The sequence below is a fragment of the Pyrus communis genome, chromosome 1 (genome assembly GCF_963583255.1).
Source record: "Pyrus communis chromosome 1, drPyrComm1.1, whole genome shotgun sequence".
NCBI lineage: Eukaryota > Viridiplantae > Streptophyta > Magnoliopsida > Rosales > Rosaceae > Pyrus > Pyrus communis.
The window spans coordinates 2,151,439-2,165,961 of NC_084803.1; the positions used below are offsets into that span (position 1 = coordinate 2,151,439).

Here is a 14,523-nt window from a genome sequence, read left to right on the forward strand (position 1 = left end):
TTTTGAGGCTTGTTTATCTTTAAGTGATATTTTTTTTTCCACTTTAATTTGAGTTTTATAATTAGAACGGGAGCTTATATCACTTTAAAGAAACTATATTAACTTGCCTTTCAATACAAATATTTTTGCTTTCCTCAGAAACTCGTAACAAATTTTCTTACAATTAAAGACAAAAACTCATTAAAGCAGTCCAACTTACAACTTAAATTTCAAAACACAGAGCCACATAAAAATTATCTTAGACAAGACAACATTGTAAATTACTCTCAATAATTAGAAGAGTCGCTCATGTACGAGTAAGAAAGCGGCAAACAGCCAGCATGACACGAATAAATCACTACGAATCATGTGTTATATAAATTGTTCTCCTACATGAGTTTGGCTGTTTCCACAAAAAGTTAAAAACGTCAAAGGAGAACCCAGTAAACACCCTAACACGGTATGAACTGGACTGCAAAATGATCAAATTGAAGTCGTTTTTGACAAATACGTTGACAAAGTCCTCCTCTACTCAGCTCCTCAAACTCAACTCAACTACGCCTTTCCGTACGCATACGGCGTATCTTAGCTTTGGTCAACATCTTCAACTTTCTTCGTCCTCCTTCCTTAAAAAACATTTACCTTCAAAAACAGCAACGAATGATAACAATATTAGTACTTTTCAAATTTAATTAATCTTAATTAAATTAAATTAAATTTTAGATTAAATTAAATAAAAAAAGGGAAAACGAGAAGGTCGTCGCGTGCTTGGACACTGTAAACACGCACGCACATTATTCGTTGGGTCGTCGTCTTCTTCTTATCGGACTCCCCGACCCCTCCAACACCACCGACGACAGCCTCAAAAGTCTCGCATTTAGTCATCTCCTAATCAGATTATTATGTATTCAATTCGCAGGATTATATCGAGTACTTGTTTTTTCCCAGTCATTGACCATAAAAAATTCCAAACGTTTGAATTTTAATTCAAACGAAATTTTTTGATCAAAGCGAGCGAGAAACGACGCAGCTGCTTCCGCTTCCGCAACTTCACATTTGGAAATCTGAGATTCTGAGATACTTCAAGTTCAAGACGACGGCTTTTAACTTCGCCTTCTGCAACAAGTGCTTTTCTCGAAAGCCCAAATGCCTTCTACTTCGTTTTCTCATCACAAACCCAGCAGAGCTACAACCTCCTCCTCCTCCCCTGTTTTTTCTTCAGCTGCTGGTTGCTCTGTTTCTGCTCCGAAACAGGACAGTGGTGGTGGTGGGGGCAGCTGCGAGCAGAGCCCGCGGCGGCTCACCCGGCAAAGAAAGCTTCGCCACATCAACAACCAGGATTTCAACGTCCCTGAGAAGTCTTACTCCTCGCCCACTTCGCCGGAATATTCGACCCAAAAGTCAAGATCGCCGGGTCACGGGTCCAAGCCAAACCACTGGTCTTCTGCGCCGGCTCCGCAGCCCTTGCCCCTTCCTGAATCTCCCGTGATCCGGAAACCTGAATCTGCTAAAAATGGGTTCCTTGGCCCCAGGTAAAAGAAAGCCCTTAGAATTCATTAATTTTTTGTTTGTGGGTATCTGATAAAGTGCTTACCATGTGTTTGTTAAAATGCCGCGCTGGGGTGGTTTTTTACCGTTTGAACTACTAGGAAGGTCAAAGGTAAAGCTGTCACAAGCTCAGGATCGGCATCGCCGAGTTCTTATTCAAGTCAAGTTGCCACAACCTCAGGAGGATCAGCAGCAGCAGTGAGTTTTTATTCAAACAATCGTCGGGGGGCACTCTCCCAAGATGCTAACAATGGTGGCGGTTCGCTGAGTTCTTATTCTAGTCAAGTTGCCACAACCTCAGGAGGATCACCAGCACCAGTGCGTTCTTATTCGAACAATCGTCGAGGGGCACTCTCCCAAGATGCTAACAATGGTGGGGGTTTCTTTAATAACTTGGCTCTGAATATTCTTTCTAGGAAAGCGCAGGCAAATGGTATATCAAGCCATCCTTTTAGCCCCCAAAGATCGAAAACTGTCGATAGTTATCCGATACTTGTTGCTCCCACTTCACCCGTTAATTGTTCAAGCAACTGCCATAGGGGAACGCCACACGAATATGAAAGTTGCAACATGAGCAGGAGTGCTCCAACAAGTGCTTTTTCAAGTCCTGCAGTTAGCCCCAGGAGATCAAACACCGCTGGGAGTTTTTTTACTTCTTCTGGGGCTTCCCACGATCAAAATCTGGATGTCTTTCCTCCAAGATTATCACCAAATAAACCTTCTAATAGTCCCAGCCATTCTCCTACATCTCGAAGTCCACGCTTCAACCAGAAAAGTTCAAATGGAAATGCATTTCTTTTGCCTTCTTTAGAGAGGGCTGAAAGTAGTGGTCAAGTCAGTGCCCACCCTTTGCCTCTGCCACCTCCACCACAGCAATCTGTTATGCACCACAATGCAGAAGCTCTATCGTTATCATCAATGAAAGGTCAATGGCAGAAGGGAAAACTTATTGGGCGCGGCACCTTTGGTAGTGTGTATCTCGCAACCAATCGGTATGCTAGTCCCCGGAAGCTTTGTGCTACTTTCTCTTGACTTTGTTCTGCAATGACCATTATTTTGTTTTGTTCTTTTGAATTTAGCTTTGTTAAAATTTTCTAATTATATGACAGAGAAACCGGGGCCTTGTGTGCGATGAAGGAAGTTGACCTCATTCCTGATGATCCTAAAGCTGCTGAATGTATAAAGCAGTTGGAGCAGGTCCTTTTTCTGGAGTCCTTTACTAATTTCAATTCATAGAGCAGTTGTAGCTTATTGCTGTCTACCTTTAGGTTTGTCTGGACCAACCAAAACTGCTGAATTAGGGAAAGTTTTGCATGTAACATGCACTAGCACTGTGTCTGCTTCAATCATAGGAAAAAAATGAGTTGGTTGATTATTTCTGTAACATGGAAGGTAAAAAACCTTCATAGTACATCTCCTCATGTGCCACACCTGCACAATGAACAGTATTGTTGAGTGCATCTCTTCACATTCGATCAAATGACATTTCAGCTACGCTCAACTATGCTACTGACATTTTGCGGTAGCCTTCTATGTTTCTGGTTCGTCTTTAATATGTTCTAGAACTGTTCTTACTAGCTACCCGTTGCAGGAAATTAAAGTCCTCCGCACACTAAAGCATCCAAATATTGTGCAGTATTATGGTAGTGAAATGGTGAGTATCTTTCTTACATGTGAAAGTTTATTAAAAATATTTGAACGTTTGGCTAAATTGGGGAGCATTGTTTATGCATATGCAGACTGAAGATCACTTTTACATATATTTGGAATATGTTCATCCTGGATCAATTAATAAATACGTCCAAGACCATATTGGAGCTATGACAGAATCTGTAGTTCGCAATTTTACTCGCCATATCCTCTCTGGGTTGGCTTTTTTGCACAGAACAAAGACAATTCACAGGTGATAGTGATGCTTGAGTAGCAGAGTTATATAACTGTGACATCACTTATTCTTCAAAGAGATTTATATAAACTGTAGAGATTCTTAATATTTACCAGCCAGTTAAAATGGGAAAAACGTTTGGAGAATCATTGTTGCATTCCTTCAGAGCTTTCTTTGCTTTATTGATGACGTTTCGATGATTATTCTGGGGATATAAAGGGTGCATATTTGCTGAATCATGTTGTATTCCCTTGTAGCTTTCTTTGCTTTATTGACGATGACGTTTCAATGATTATTCTAGGGATATTAAGGGTGCAAATTTGCTTGTTGATGCATCAGGCGTTGTTAAACTTGCCGATTTTGGGGTGGCAAAACATGTGAGTAATTAATTTTCGTAAACACCTTTACTCTGCTTTGGCTCCTGACATGAACATGACAAATCAATTTTTGAACAATCCAATTCATGTGACTCTGCAAGGCCTCCCAGCAGTACTCTTCTCGGTTTCATATTTAACTTTACCTTTTGCATTCAGCTCAATGGGCAATCGTACAATCTTTCTTTGAAGGGCAGTCCATACTGGATGGCTCCTGAGGTGATCGCATCATCGTTACAAATTCATAGATGGCCTGTACGCACTGTATATAAATTATAAATGCCTAGTTTGTTTCATGCAGGTGATAAGGGCTGCAATGCAGAACAGTGCTGCTCCTGATCTTGCTTTGGCCGTTGATATATGGAGCTTGGGTTGTACTATTGTTGAGATGTTCAATGGAAAACCTCCGTGGAGTGAATTTACAGGAGTAAGTTCACGATGAAACTTGTCATGTTTTGTTCATCATGGTTTCGGATTTTTCAGAATATTGTCAACTGCCCATAGTTCCACGTGTACAATGCAAATCCGGCCTCATGCTGTTCGAGAATAGCTTTGTTGCTTTTGAAGTTTTTAACATCATCTTGTCTTCCTTCTGCCAGCCTCAAGCTATGTTCAAGGTTCTAAACACCATCCCGGATATACCAGAAACATTATCTGCAGAAGGAAAGGACTTCCTTCATTTGTGCTTTCGTAGGAACCCTGCAGAGAGACCGTTAGCTAGTAAGCTACTTGAGCATCCGTTTGTACGAAATTCACACATCAGACCTTTTCAATGATATACCTAATAGTAAGTTTTCACATTTAACATTCATAGAATTCAATGGAAACTAGAGACTGAAAGTTGTTTTTTATATATGACCAGTAAATTGATATCTTGGCTTGTTGTGTGTGCACCTTTGCAGGATAAATTGGATGGTCCGAAGGACCATATTAATCTTAAAAATGGTCGAATATCGATCCCTCCACACTTGTAATTGAGAGGTGGCTTTGCTTCATTCTTCATCCTTGTCCGGAATTGCATCCCTTGTTCAAATGAAAGTCTCCAGCTATAAGCGTTGAAAGGAACCATGGCAGGAAAATCCCAAACCTCTGAAATTGGATGAAATGGATCCGAAGTTTCTCTCTTGTTCCATCTGGAAGACGCTCTTCTCTTGGGAAATACGGCTGCACAGCTCTAACAAAGATTTTCATTGCTTGGACTGCCTCTGATGAAGTTCCATAAGCTTTACCAGTGAATTAACTGAGTGGGATTTGGAAGCTGGTTATTTTATTCATCGCCGGTGGAGTTGGGAACTCGGAGCTAGCGCAATGGGTCCTTGATCGGGGAGATAATCGAGTTTTACGTGGAGTTAAGATGAGTAGGTAGAAACTGTTGTGTGTACTCACTCAGAAGTTAGAACAGATGATGGGAGTTAGTCTATCTGTAAATACTGATTTATGCTGATTCTCTAAATAGGAATTTTCGACCTTTGTTTCCCACGTGTATTGGTAATGCTTAAGATTAAATTTTTAGTGTAAAAATGTGATTTTTTTGTTAAAGTGAACAGTATTGGGAGATTTTCGTTAAAATTCTCTTATTAAAAGCTATATCCGCAATAAAATTAGAAAACGTTTGAAATTCTGATAATTGAGTTACGATAATGACAAAAACAGCATTGACATGAATTAAAAGTTTAAGAGGCAGGATTCTCTCTGGATTCATATCCTGCAGTCAGTTCTCGTCGAGTACTATTTGTGTTTAATTTTAAATTAAAAAAAAACTCAAATAATTTCTGATCACATAATACACGATGATGAATGACTAAGATGTGAGGATTCCTAATCCGAGAATTTTTGCAAAACAATTTAAATGGGAAACTAATTATATTATAATATAATATATTTATTTATTATTTTGCTTTGAGAAGAAAAAGCGGGTGTACGTGTTAACGGGTGAAGTATTGCGCGCTTCCCTTTTAAAATAATTAGATTTCTTTTATTTCATTTTCTTTTCGAAATTAATCGGTTTAATTTCACTCAAAGAGTAATGGGAATGCTACTGCTACAGCAACACCGATACAACAGCTCCAATCAGCCGATCTAGCGGCCACTGCTAGCGGCCGGAACCCTAATTCGCCACCGGAAGCCCCAATTTCGACGATGGGGAAGCCTCTTTGCTACGGTATTCGATTCCATTTTCCTTTCCGCTCCTAATATCATCGTTGTCGTAGTTTCCATGGAATTTATTTCGTCCTTTGATTTTCCGGCAGACGCAGGGAATGCTGAAGTTTCTCAAGGGCTGATCAATCGGCTTTACAGCGTCTTCTCCGATGGCATACATTTTGCAACGCCGGCTACCTCCTTGAGGACCAATGAACTTGAATTGGTACTCATCTTTTGCTGTTAAATTTCTTAGGTTTTACTACCCAATGCACGATTTAGGGACCGTTTGGAATTGCTATTTTAGGAAGCACTCCTGCTCATAACACTTTCGGTGGAAGTGCTTTTGTTAGGATGTTATTGAATCCTGGGAAAGCACTTCCCTCCAGGTGCAGTTCCATACAGTCTCTTAATTGAGGTGTCATGGTTGCCTTATAAGTTAATAGGATTGATGAGAAAATCGATAGTTTCGATCAAATGTTACAATAAGAAAGAAGGGGGCTTGTTTATTTGGAAGATAGGAATTCTGAAAACTGATATATGAAATGTACCGAATGTAAATTTTTCCCTTTACTTATTTCGGTTCCAAGGTTCGGAGCGTGTTACAAATGTTGCAAGGTTTTTCTAGCTCACTATTTTATTGGGACCAAGATGGAAACTCTTTTCAAGTCAGGAGTGGGATACATGTCAGTCACCTCTCTTATTCGAGTCTTCACGCCCTTGTTCATCAATTTATGCATGCTGCAACATGCTTACAACTGGTGGAAATTATAGTCAACAAAATCGAGAAGTCTGCTGGATTACCCCCGCCTACTTTGAGGGCTTTTGCATGTTCTGTTTCTGCGTGGCTTAAGGTATATTTGGGATTCAATTTGTTGGATGAAGTTTTGCTACTTTCTAGTCATTGTGATTTTACTACTCTTTTATAAGTCCATGTTAACTTTGTGATTGGGCAGCGGTTGCGCGATATTGCTTTAAAGAAGGAAATGAAGATAAGAGAAGATGGCATTAGTACAACCCCTACGTTATTGGGATTGGCCAATTCTTTGTCTAGGTTTGTATTCTGTTAGCTATCAGTGTTAGGGATGCCAATAGTTATAGTTTGTCACATTTTGTTGGAGACAATCACCACTCAAAAGCTCATCAAAATTAGAAAATTTTATTATGCTCCATTTTTTCACCTTCGAGGTCATTGCCTCAGCCCATGTCGTTAACTTCTTAATTCACGTTTTGTGTTGATATCTTCATGCAATGATGTCGCTGATGACAATTTATTGATATTAGTCTCTGCTCAGGTGCTGAGTATCTGTTGCAAATAGTGCATGGTGCCATCCCACAGGTGTATTTTGAGTCTAATTCGTCTCTTCCCGCTGCTTACTTGGCTGTTCACATCCTTGACCATCTTTACAAGAAGCTGGATGAAGTGTGTCTAGTGCGAGGTGGTGAGGTTGGTACTTCATTTATTCAACAACCTTTATTGTTTCTAGTTTAGTCCTCTTGTCTTGTTTCACCTGGTTTATGTAATCCAAATTTGGTACTCATGCCAATTTCAGGAGGAAGATTATGAGATGCTTCTTTATTTATTTATTGGAAGTATATTGCCGTATATTGAGGGTCTTGATTCGTGGCTTTTTGAAGGAACACTAGATGATCCATATGAGGAGGTAAATGTGATTCGAACTTGCATGTGCTTGGTGATGCATCCAATTTTATTTTATTTTATTTTATTTTGCATACCATATGATTCTTCTATCTATAGTATTGTCGATGATAGGTTATCTTACAATTTGTATAGGCAGTAAATACTAAATATTAATCTGTTTTCTAGTTGAAGTGGGCTGTCCTAGATTTCTCCTCTCTGAACATTTTTCTGGTTGCTCCTGTCTTTGTAGATGTTCTTTTATGCTAATAAAGCAATATCTGTTGATGAGGCTGACTTTTGGGAGAAGAGTTATCTATTAAGGCAAGTACAGTATCAAATGTTAGATGTTGCGACCTCTGCCTCAGTGACAAGTTTTATGAAAGGAAAGGAATGTGGCAATAAAGACCTTCAATCATGTCCATTGTTTATTAAGGACATAGCTAAGTCTATTGTTTCTGCTGGAAAATCGTTACAGCTGATCCGGCATATTCCCATGACATCCTCAGTTGTATATAGAAACGGAAATGACTCTGAGGTTGATGGTTTTGGAAGTTTTAATAAAGGTGTTTACCATGGGCAAAGCATTGCAGGTTTGACTTTGTCAGAAGTTTTCTGTGTGTCGTTAGCAGGCCTTATAGGCCATGGTGACCATATCTTTCAACATATATCCACTAAACAAAAAGTGGAGAGTGATGATAGTGTGATTGTGCCAGTAAAATGCTCGGAGAAAATTTGGTGTAAGTTCTTGGTTGATACACTGGCAGAGAAAAGAGTAACTGAACCAGAGTCTGCACGTGATAATGGAAAAGGATTTACAGATGCAAATGAAGAGAAAATGTTTGCAGGTGTGGTAAATGGGTTTCCTCATTCAAGATCCTTCTGTCAAGAAAATCCAGTTCTAACAGTCTGCCAAAAGATCCTTTCTAAGAATGGGGATGCATGGAAATCCTTGAACTTATCCAGAAATTTATGTCTGCCCCCTTTAAACGATGAAGCTTTACGAAAGGCTATTTTCGGTGTGGAGAGCGGATCAACTTCTTTGGCTGAAGGAACAAATTATACTTTTGGTTTCCGCTTTGGTGAATCAGAATATCTTCGTTCACAAGACGACTCACTTATGTTACAATCGTTGTTTCCTTTTCCTACTCTTCTACCATCTGTTCAGGTATGATTGAAAGTCTATGTGCATTTGTCTAGATGTAGATATTATTAGAATTCTTTGGATGTATTTTTAATTGTAGTTCCTTGGCTACAGGATGAGCTCTGTATGTCAGAGCTCTTACCTTTCCAAAAAAATAGCACCCTTCCATCAAGAGTTCTTGCCTGGATTCAACATTTTGAACCAAGAAGTACTCCACTTCCGGTGGTTATAGTGCAGGAATGTCTTACTGTCTACATGCAGAAGCAGGTGATTGCTCAAAAATATGTATCAGTTTGTTGTTGTGGTTGCATGAGTGTCATATTTTAAAAAGTTATTTTCTACCATAGGTGGATTGTATTGGCAGGCATATTTTGTCAAAACTGATGAATGACTGGAAATTGATGGATGAACTAGCAGTCTTGCGCGCGATTTTCTTGCTAGGGTCAGGTATCATCTTGTTTGTTGAACTTCAAATATCCTGGTCTATTAATAGACATCTCCGATTACTTTGACATGTTTGCTGGTTCCTTTCCATCTCTAGGTGATCTGCTACAGCACTTCTTGACTGTAATATTCAATAAGCTGGATAAAGGAGAAACATGGGATGATGATTTTGAGTTAAACACGATATTGCAGGTTTGCTTACTTTATCCAATGTAGAATTTCTTCCTATTTTGAGTTAAACACGGTTTTGGGGTACCTACTTTTACTGTTTTACTTATACTATAACATTGTAATGTCTATTCTTATTACTGCAGGAATCTATAAGAAACTCTGCTGATGGAGTGCTACTAAGTTTTCCTGATTCATTGATTGTATCCCTCACCAAAAATCACGACTTAAATGGAAATGAGCAACCTAAGATGGCTTCCCTTCCCTTAACTCCTCGTAAAAGTCGTGTTCAGAGCTTTGGAATGGATGGACTTGATCTGCTAAACTTCACATATAAGGTCTCTTGGCCGCTTGAACTTATTGCAAACGCAGAGGCAATCAAGAAATATAACCAGGTTATTTTATGCTTCTGGTTCTATATTTCGTCTCTCTCTCTCTCTCTCTCTCTCTCTCAAATCAATGTGGCATTTGGGGGAAAGGTGATTTGATTTCACTTGGGATCTTATCTTTGGAGGGAAGATATGATTACCAATTGGGTGGTCTGACGACTAAACGTGTTATCTAATTGTTCTAAATTGTTGTAGGTCATGGGGTTCTTGTTGAAAGTTAAGCGAGCAAAATTTGTACTTGATAAAGCTCGAAGGTGGATGTGGAAGGTTATAATTTATCTCCTTTAAGGATTAATTAGGAGAGTGATAAGTCTCCTTGGCCTAATGACAAGGGTTGTATGTGTGTATGTCTTTATAAATCAATGGCTTTGATGCTTCTTGTTTCCCCATGCAGGGTAGAGGCAGTGCCGCAAACAACCACAAGCGTCACTGGTTAGTGGAGCAAAAACTTCTCCATTTTGTCGATGCTTTTCACCAGTATGTGATGGACAGAGTAAGTGTTGTTTTCCCTATGTTTTTTGTTTTCCCTTTATATATACGGAAACTATTTTCATGAGGAATTCGGCCTTTTATGCATCATCATATTTTTGTTGTCCGGAAAGAGTATGGAGTATGGAATTGTTAGATCACTGACTAGTCCTTTGTGAGCAGGTATATCATAATGCATGGCGTGAACTATGCGAAGGTATGGCAGCCGCTCGATCTCTGGACGAAGTCATAGAAGTACATGAATTGTACTTGTTGACAATTCAGCGGCAGTGCTTTGTAGTTCCAGATAAGCTGGTGCGCATTTTCTTTTGTTTGAGAACTTATGAACTAGGAAATAATCTTTTATGAAGACAGGAAGTTGAATCGTGTTTATTACACTATTTTGCATCAGTGGGCTCTCATAGCAAGCAGGATAAACAACATCCTGGGATTAGCATTGGACTTCTATTCTATACAACTGACGCTTAGTGGCGGAACAGTTTCTGCAATTAAGGCCAAATGCGAAATGGAAGTCGATCGTATTGATAAGCAGTTTGATGATTGCATTGCTTTCCTGCTCAGAGTAATCTTCTCTCTTTGTTTTGGTTCTGATTCATACGCGATTCTTATGATTTGCATCTAACGTTTCGTTTGGTTGCGTGCTGATTATGCAGGTGCTTTCGTTCAAGCTCAACGTCGGGCACTTTCCTCATTTAGCAGATTTGGTTACTAGGATCAACTACAATTACTTTTACATGTCGGATGCTGGAAACCTAAGGACTCTCCCGAGCTCCGAAAATGTTGCTTCGAGGCTGGGGAAGGCTTTTCTAGGCAGAACAGAGTGATTGCAGTTTAAGGATTTTAGTTTATTTAATTTTTTGGAGTAAAACATCACATATTAAAACAAATTTAATATGCTACGAGGAACTAGAAATCTGGCTTGCATCCTCGACATCTAGCTTGCACAGCTCGGTGTCCTTGCACCACTGTTCGAATTCCGCAAAAGCTTCAAACAACTGCTCGGCCTCGTCATCATCATCCTCCACCTCATCATCGGCTAGGGGTACCTTCTTCACTGCCCTCTCAAACACATTCCTCGCCCTTGCAATGTCGCCATTCATCATCTCAAAGTTAGCATACCGAATCCAATTCCTGGCTTCTTCGGGATGGCGTTGTACCATCTGTTCGTAAATATCTCTAGCACTCTGGATTAGTTCATCGTAGCGAAGCACCAACTTGACAGAGGACTGCTCACTGGAGTCTCTGGTTTTCTGCCTGGGAGGTCCGAACATACTAGCATCCTGGAGCTCACTTGCCTGACGGAGAATTTCCTTGGCGGCGACTCGGTTTTTGCTGAACGAACTCATTGGCTGCGAATCGGATTCGGATTTTGAGAAGAGAGGGTGATGGCCTCTAGGGAGAGTAGTAGAATTGGTATTTAGATCGATCGGTTTATGGAGAAGAATTGTGAGGAATGTAGCGTCTTGCATCGTGTGTGTGCGCCTTTTGAAATAGGAAACTTAAAACTTTTCCTTGTTCGCTAAGGTGGTTTAATTAGTTAATTACGACAGACAGGAAGAAAGGGAGATTAAAAAATAAATAAAAATATATAAAATAAAATAAAGTAAAAAATAAAAAGACGTTGGCATGAGGAAATATGAAACTTAAAACGGTTTTCAATCAATTTTGGAAATTTCAACAAAAATCATCATAAAAGTTTGGCAAAAAACACAAGTTTCTACACCGAAAACAAGCATTACATCATCGCCTGCTTACCCATGAGTAATCAAAGCATGCGGTATAATCTGCTATCTGCCTATACAGACATGGTTACATCAAATTGAATGGATGAGTGGAGAGTGAATATTTCGATCAGCTATTACTTTTGTGAGGACGCTTCATCTTGAGAAGATGAGAGAGGCCTGCTATTACGTGCAGTCGACTGCTCGGAATCCCGGTCTTCGCCAGCGCCCTCCCCTTCTTGTCCAGTATAACAAAGCAAGGCACATATCTGATGTCGTAATGGAGGAGCTGCATTTCCGGCGATAGAAAAATTATCAGACAATATTCTACTGTTCAAACCGTAATATTTGACACCGTGATCAGCACATAACGCAATCGAACAAGCTAATCACTTCAAACATATATATAGAGAAAACGTTGAGGATGAAGGGTACCTCGGGAAGCCATTTCTCGTTCTCTGCATCTGCCATAACAATGTTAAGCCACTCCGAGTTCCGACTCTCAACCTCCACGACAAAATTAAGCAAAGAATTGCACAGCCTGCATTTGGGTGAATAAAACTCAACCACCGTAGCCTCTTTCGCACTTGCCAATGCCGAGGCAAACGCCCTATGCTCCGCCTCCCCCTGCTCTTCCGGACTCAACACTGTTTTCGACTTCAAAGTCTTACCTTGGCCGGTTCTTGCATCCATTCGGAAGGGCTTTAAGTTGTTGATCAACGGAATCGAAGAGCCTGAAACTGAGCTGACGAAATTGAAAGCAAGGGACCCGATAGTTTGCACAGATTTGAACAGCCAAGGACCCTCAAAGGAGCAAACGCTATGAGTGTTGGATTTCGGATTCGGGTTCATGTCCCATGGCCATTTTAGGCAAAACAAAGGCTGTTTTGGAGTAGAACCCATTTTCCCCTCTAAATTTTGATCTCTTGAATTACAGAACCTCCAAATTTTGCATCCCTTGGAGTCCAAACCCTAGAGAATGAGCATTTGTGCCCAAATCAGAATCCAAATTCTGGGTAATGGGTTCTCATAAAACCATAAATCCTATAAAACCCTAAACCCAAAACCCAAAAATCAAATGTTTGGTAAACTAGCTGATGGTGGAAAGAAAAATCCCAGAGATCACAAAAGTATAGAAATTGAAATACAACGTCGTAAAAGTTTCTAATGAAGTATGACTACCTACCCCTTTTTACTTTCAAGGATTCAATCGTTTGCCTTTGACTCAACCACAGTATTCCGTTGCGTAGAGAGAGAGACAGAGGGAGAGGGAGAGGAGAAAATAAAATAAAATCTTTTTGTCCTGTCCTGTGAGCTCTTGGCGCTTCAGTATCTCGTTATCGATATTGGGCCTGATAATAATTTGGGCCCAAATATCCGCCCTTATAATTGGGCCATCAACTTTATCTTTAAGCACAAAGTAATAACATGAAATTATTCAAGCCGGATAAAGAATTAAATGTATTTAACCAACTGAGTTATAAATATTTTGTAAGTTATTATTCCGTTGAATTCTTTAGGTTAACCGCGGTCGCCTGCGCACCAACCCACGTTTAGTTGTTTCTAGAGACCATAATCCCTCCCTAATCATACCCATAAACATGTTTTTTGTCCTCTTAAGTGGAGTTTTGCCAAGATTCTAACCACAAACCCACTCGTCAACATTATGCTGACCATTCCCCCTCCTAGTTTTCCCATCCTAAATGGTTGAATAATGACATTGGCATGAGAAGAAAATCAAAAGACAGCATAAAATATTTGAGAAATTTTGCGTTTTTTATCAACAAAAATGTAAATTTAGAATGACTAAAAATCTCCACGTTTTTTTTCACTTTATACCCAACCCTAGAGAGAAAATAAGGCGATTCCGGCCGATTTGCTTCATAACATGTGACCAAAATGTAGTATATGAACCCACCAATCTGCTCATACTCCTCAACACCTCAACCTCATTAGTCACTAATTCCACCTTAATGACGTTTCTCTAATCCTTCGTTCAGGAATTTGAAGATGGGTTCCAGTTTCTCTTCACAAGGGCTGGTTTTGATTGTCGTCGCTGTCTCTTTGTTGGCGGTTGGGCAGGCTAAAACTGTCGTTGTAGGAGGCTCCGAAGGTTGGCGTTTCGGCTTCAACTACACTGACTGGACTCTCAAAAATGGCCCCTTTTACATAAAGGACACGCTAGGTTAGTCAACCGGCTGTGTGGTGCCGATCAACCGGTTACTTACATCCCGTAACTATCTTGCATTGGAGAAAATTCCTGTTTTCATAATGTGTACCTTATATATTTCACATTTTATTGATGTGCAGTTTTCAAGTACAGTCCGCCAAGCAATGCCGGCGTTCATGACGTGTACTTCCTACCGGACCGGTGGAGCTACATAACATGTGACTTCCGGAGGGAAAAGCTGGTGGGAAAAGCTACGCAGGGAGGCGGCCAGGGGTTTAAGTTCGTGCTGAACCAGTGGAGGCCACACTACTTTGCTTGTGGTCAGGGAGCCAACAGGTCTCACTGCAACCAGGGGTTGATGAAGTTCTTCGCCGTGCCATGGCCACACTGGCATTTATAATCGATGCCATAGATGAGATTTTTTGGTCGTTAAC

General features: G+C 40.2%; 4 protein-coding genes across 5 annotated transcripts; 3 read left to right on the forward strand and 1 right to left on the reverse strand.

Annotated features, from left to right (window-relative positions):
- Nucleotides 1-710: 710 nt before the first annotated feature.
- On the forward strand, nt 711-5,490 carry LOC137734018 (mitogen-activated protein kinase kinase kinase 5-like). Its single transcript, XM_068473263.1, has 10 exons — nt 711-1,511; nt 1,629-2,519; nt 2,637-2,724; nt 3,119-3,181; nt 3,267-3,430; nt 3,714-3,789; nt 3,946-4,005; nt 4,088-4,213; nt 4,386-4,573; nt 4,689-5,490. The coding sequence occupies exons 1-9, from the start codon at nt 1,126-1,128 to the stop codon at nt 4,560-4,562; spliced, it is 2,031 nt and encodes a 676-aa protein (XP_068329364.1). The 5' UTR covers nt 711-1,125; the 3' UTR covers nt 4,563-4,573; nt 4,689-5,490.
- A 150-nt stretch (nt 5,491-5,640) lies between these two features.
- On the forward strand, nt 5,641-11,715 carry LOC137734004 (uncharacterized). 2 transcript variants are annotated; one of them, XM_068473246.1, is made up of 16 exons: nt 5,641-5,947; nt 6,036-6,151; nt 6,516-6,779; nt 6,882-6,979; nt 7,210-7,372; nt 7,479-7,589; nt 7,818-8,732; nt 8,823-8,975; nt 9,056-9,155; nt 9,250-9,344; nt 9,467-9,715; nt 9,905-9,976; nt 10,104-10,202; nt 10,361-10,492; nt 10,590-10,760; nt 10,852-11,715. In XM_068473246.1, exons 1-16 carry the CDS (start codon nt 5,926-5,928, stop codon nt 11,020-11,022), a joined length of 2,931 nt encoding a protein of 976 aa, XP_068329347.1. In that variant the 5' UTR covers nt 5,641-5,925; the 3' UTR covers nt 11,023-11,715. The 2 variants fall into 2 exon arrangements, with proteins under 2 accessions (XP_068329347.1, XP_068329352.1); XM_068473251.1 differs by lacking the exons at nt 5,641-5,947; nt 6,036-6,151 and having other exon boundaries at nt 6,638-6,779; nt 7,221-7,372.
- Nucleotides 11,716-11,849: 134 nt separating this feature from the next.
- LOC137734060 (thioredoxin-like protein HCF164, chloroplastic) lies at nt 11,850-13,163 on the reverse strand. The gene is made up of 2 exons (XM_068473323.1): nt 12,355-13,163; nt 11,850-12,208 (listed from the first exon to the last, which is right to left on the reverse strand). The coding sequence occupies exons 1-2, from the start codon at nt 12,820-12,822 to the stop codon at nt 12,050-12,052; spliced, it is 627 nt and encodes a 208-aa protein (XP_068329424.1). The 5' UTR covers nt 12,823-13,163; the 3' UTR covers nt 11,850-12,049.
- A 766-nt stretch (nt 13,164-13,929) lies between these two features.
- Nucleotides 13,930-14,489, forward strand: LOC137748352 (uncharacterized). The gene is made up of 2 exons (XM_068488500.1): nt 13,930-14,104; nt 14,230-14,489. Exons 1-2 carry the CDS (start codon nt 13,930-13,932, stop codon nt 14,487-14,489), a joined length of 435 nt encoding a protein of 144 aa, XP_068344601.1.
- The last annotated feature ends 34 nt before the right edge of the window (nt 14,490-14,523 follow it).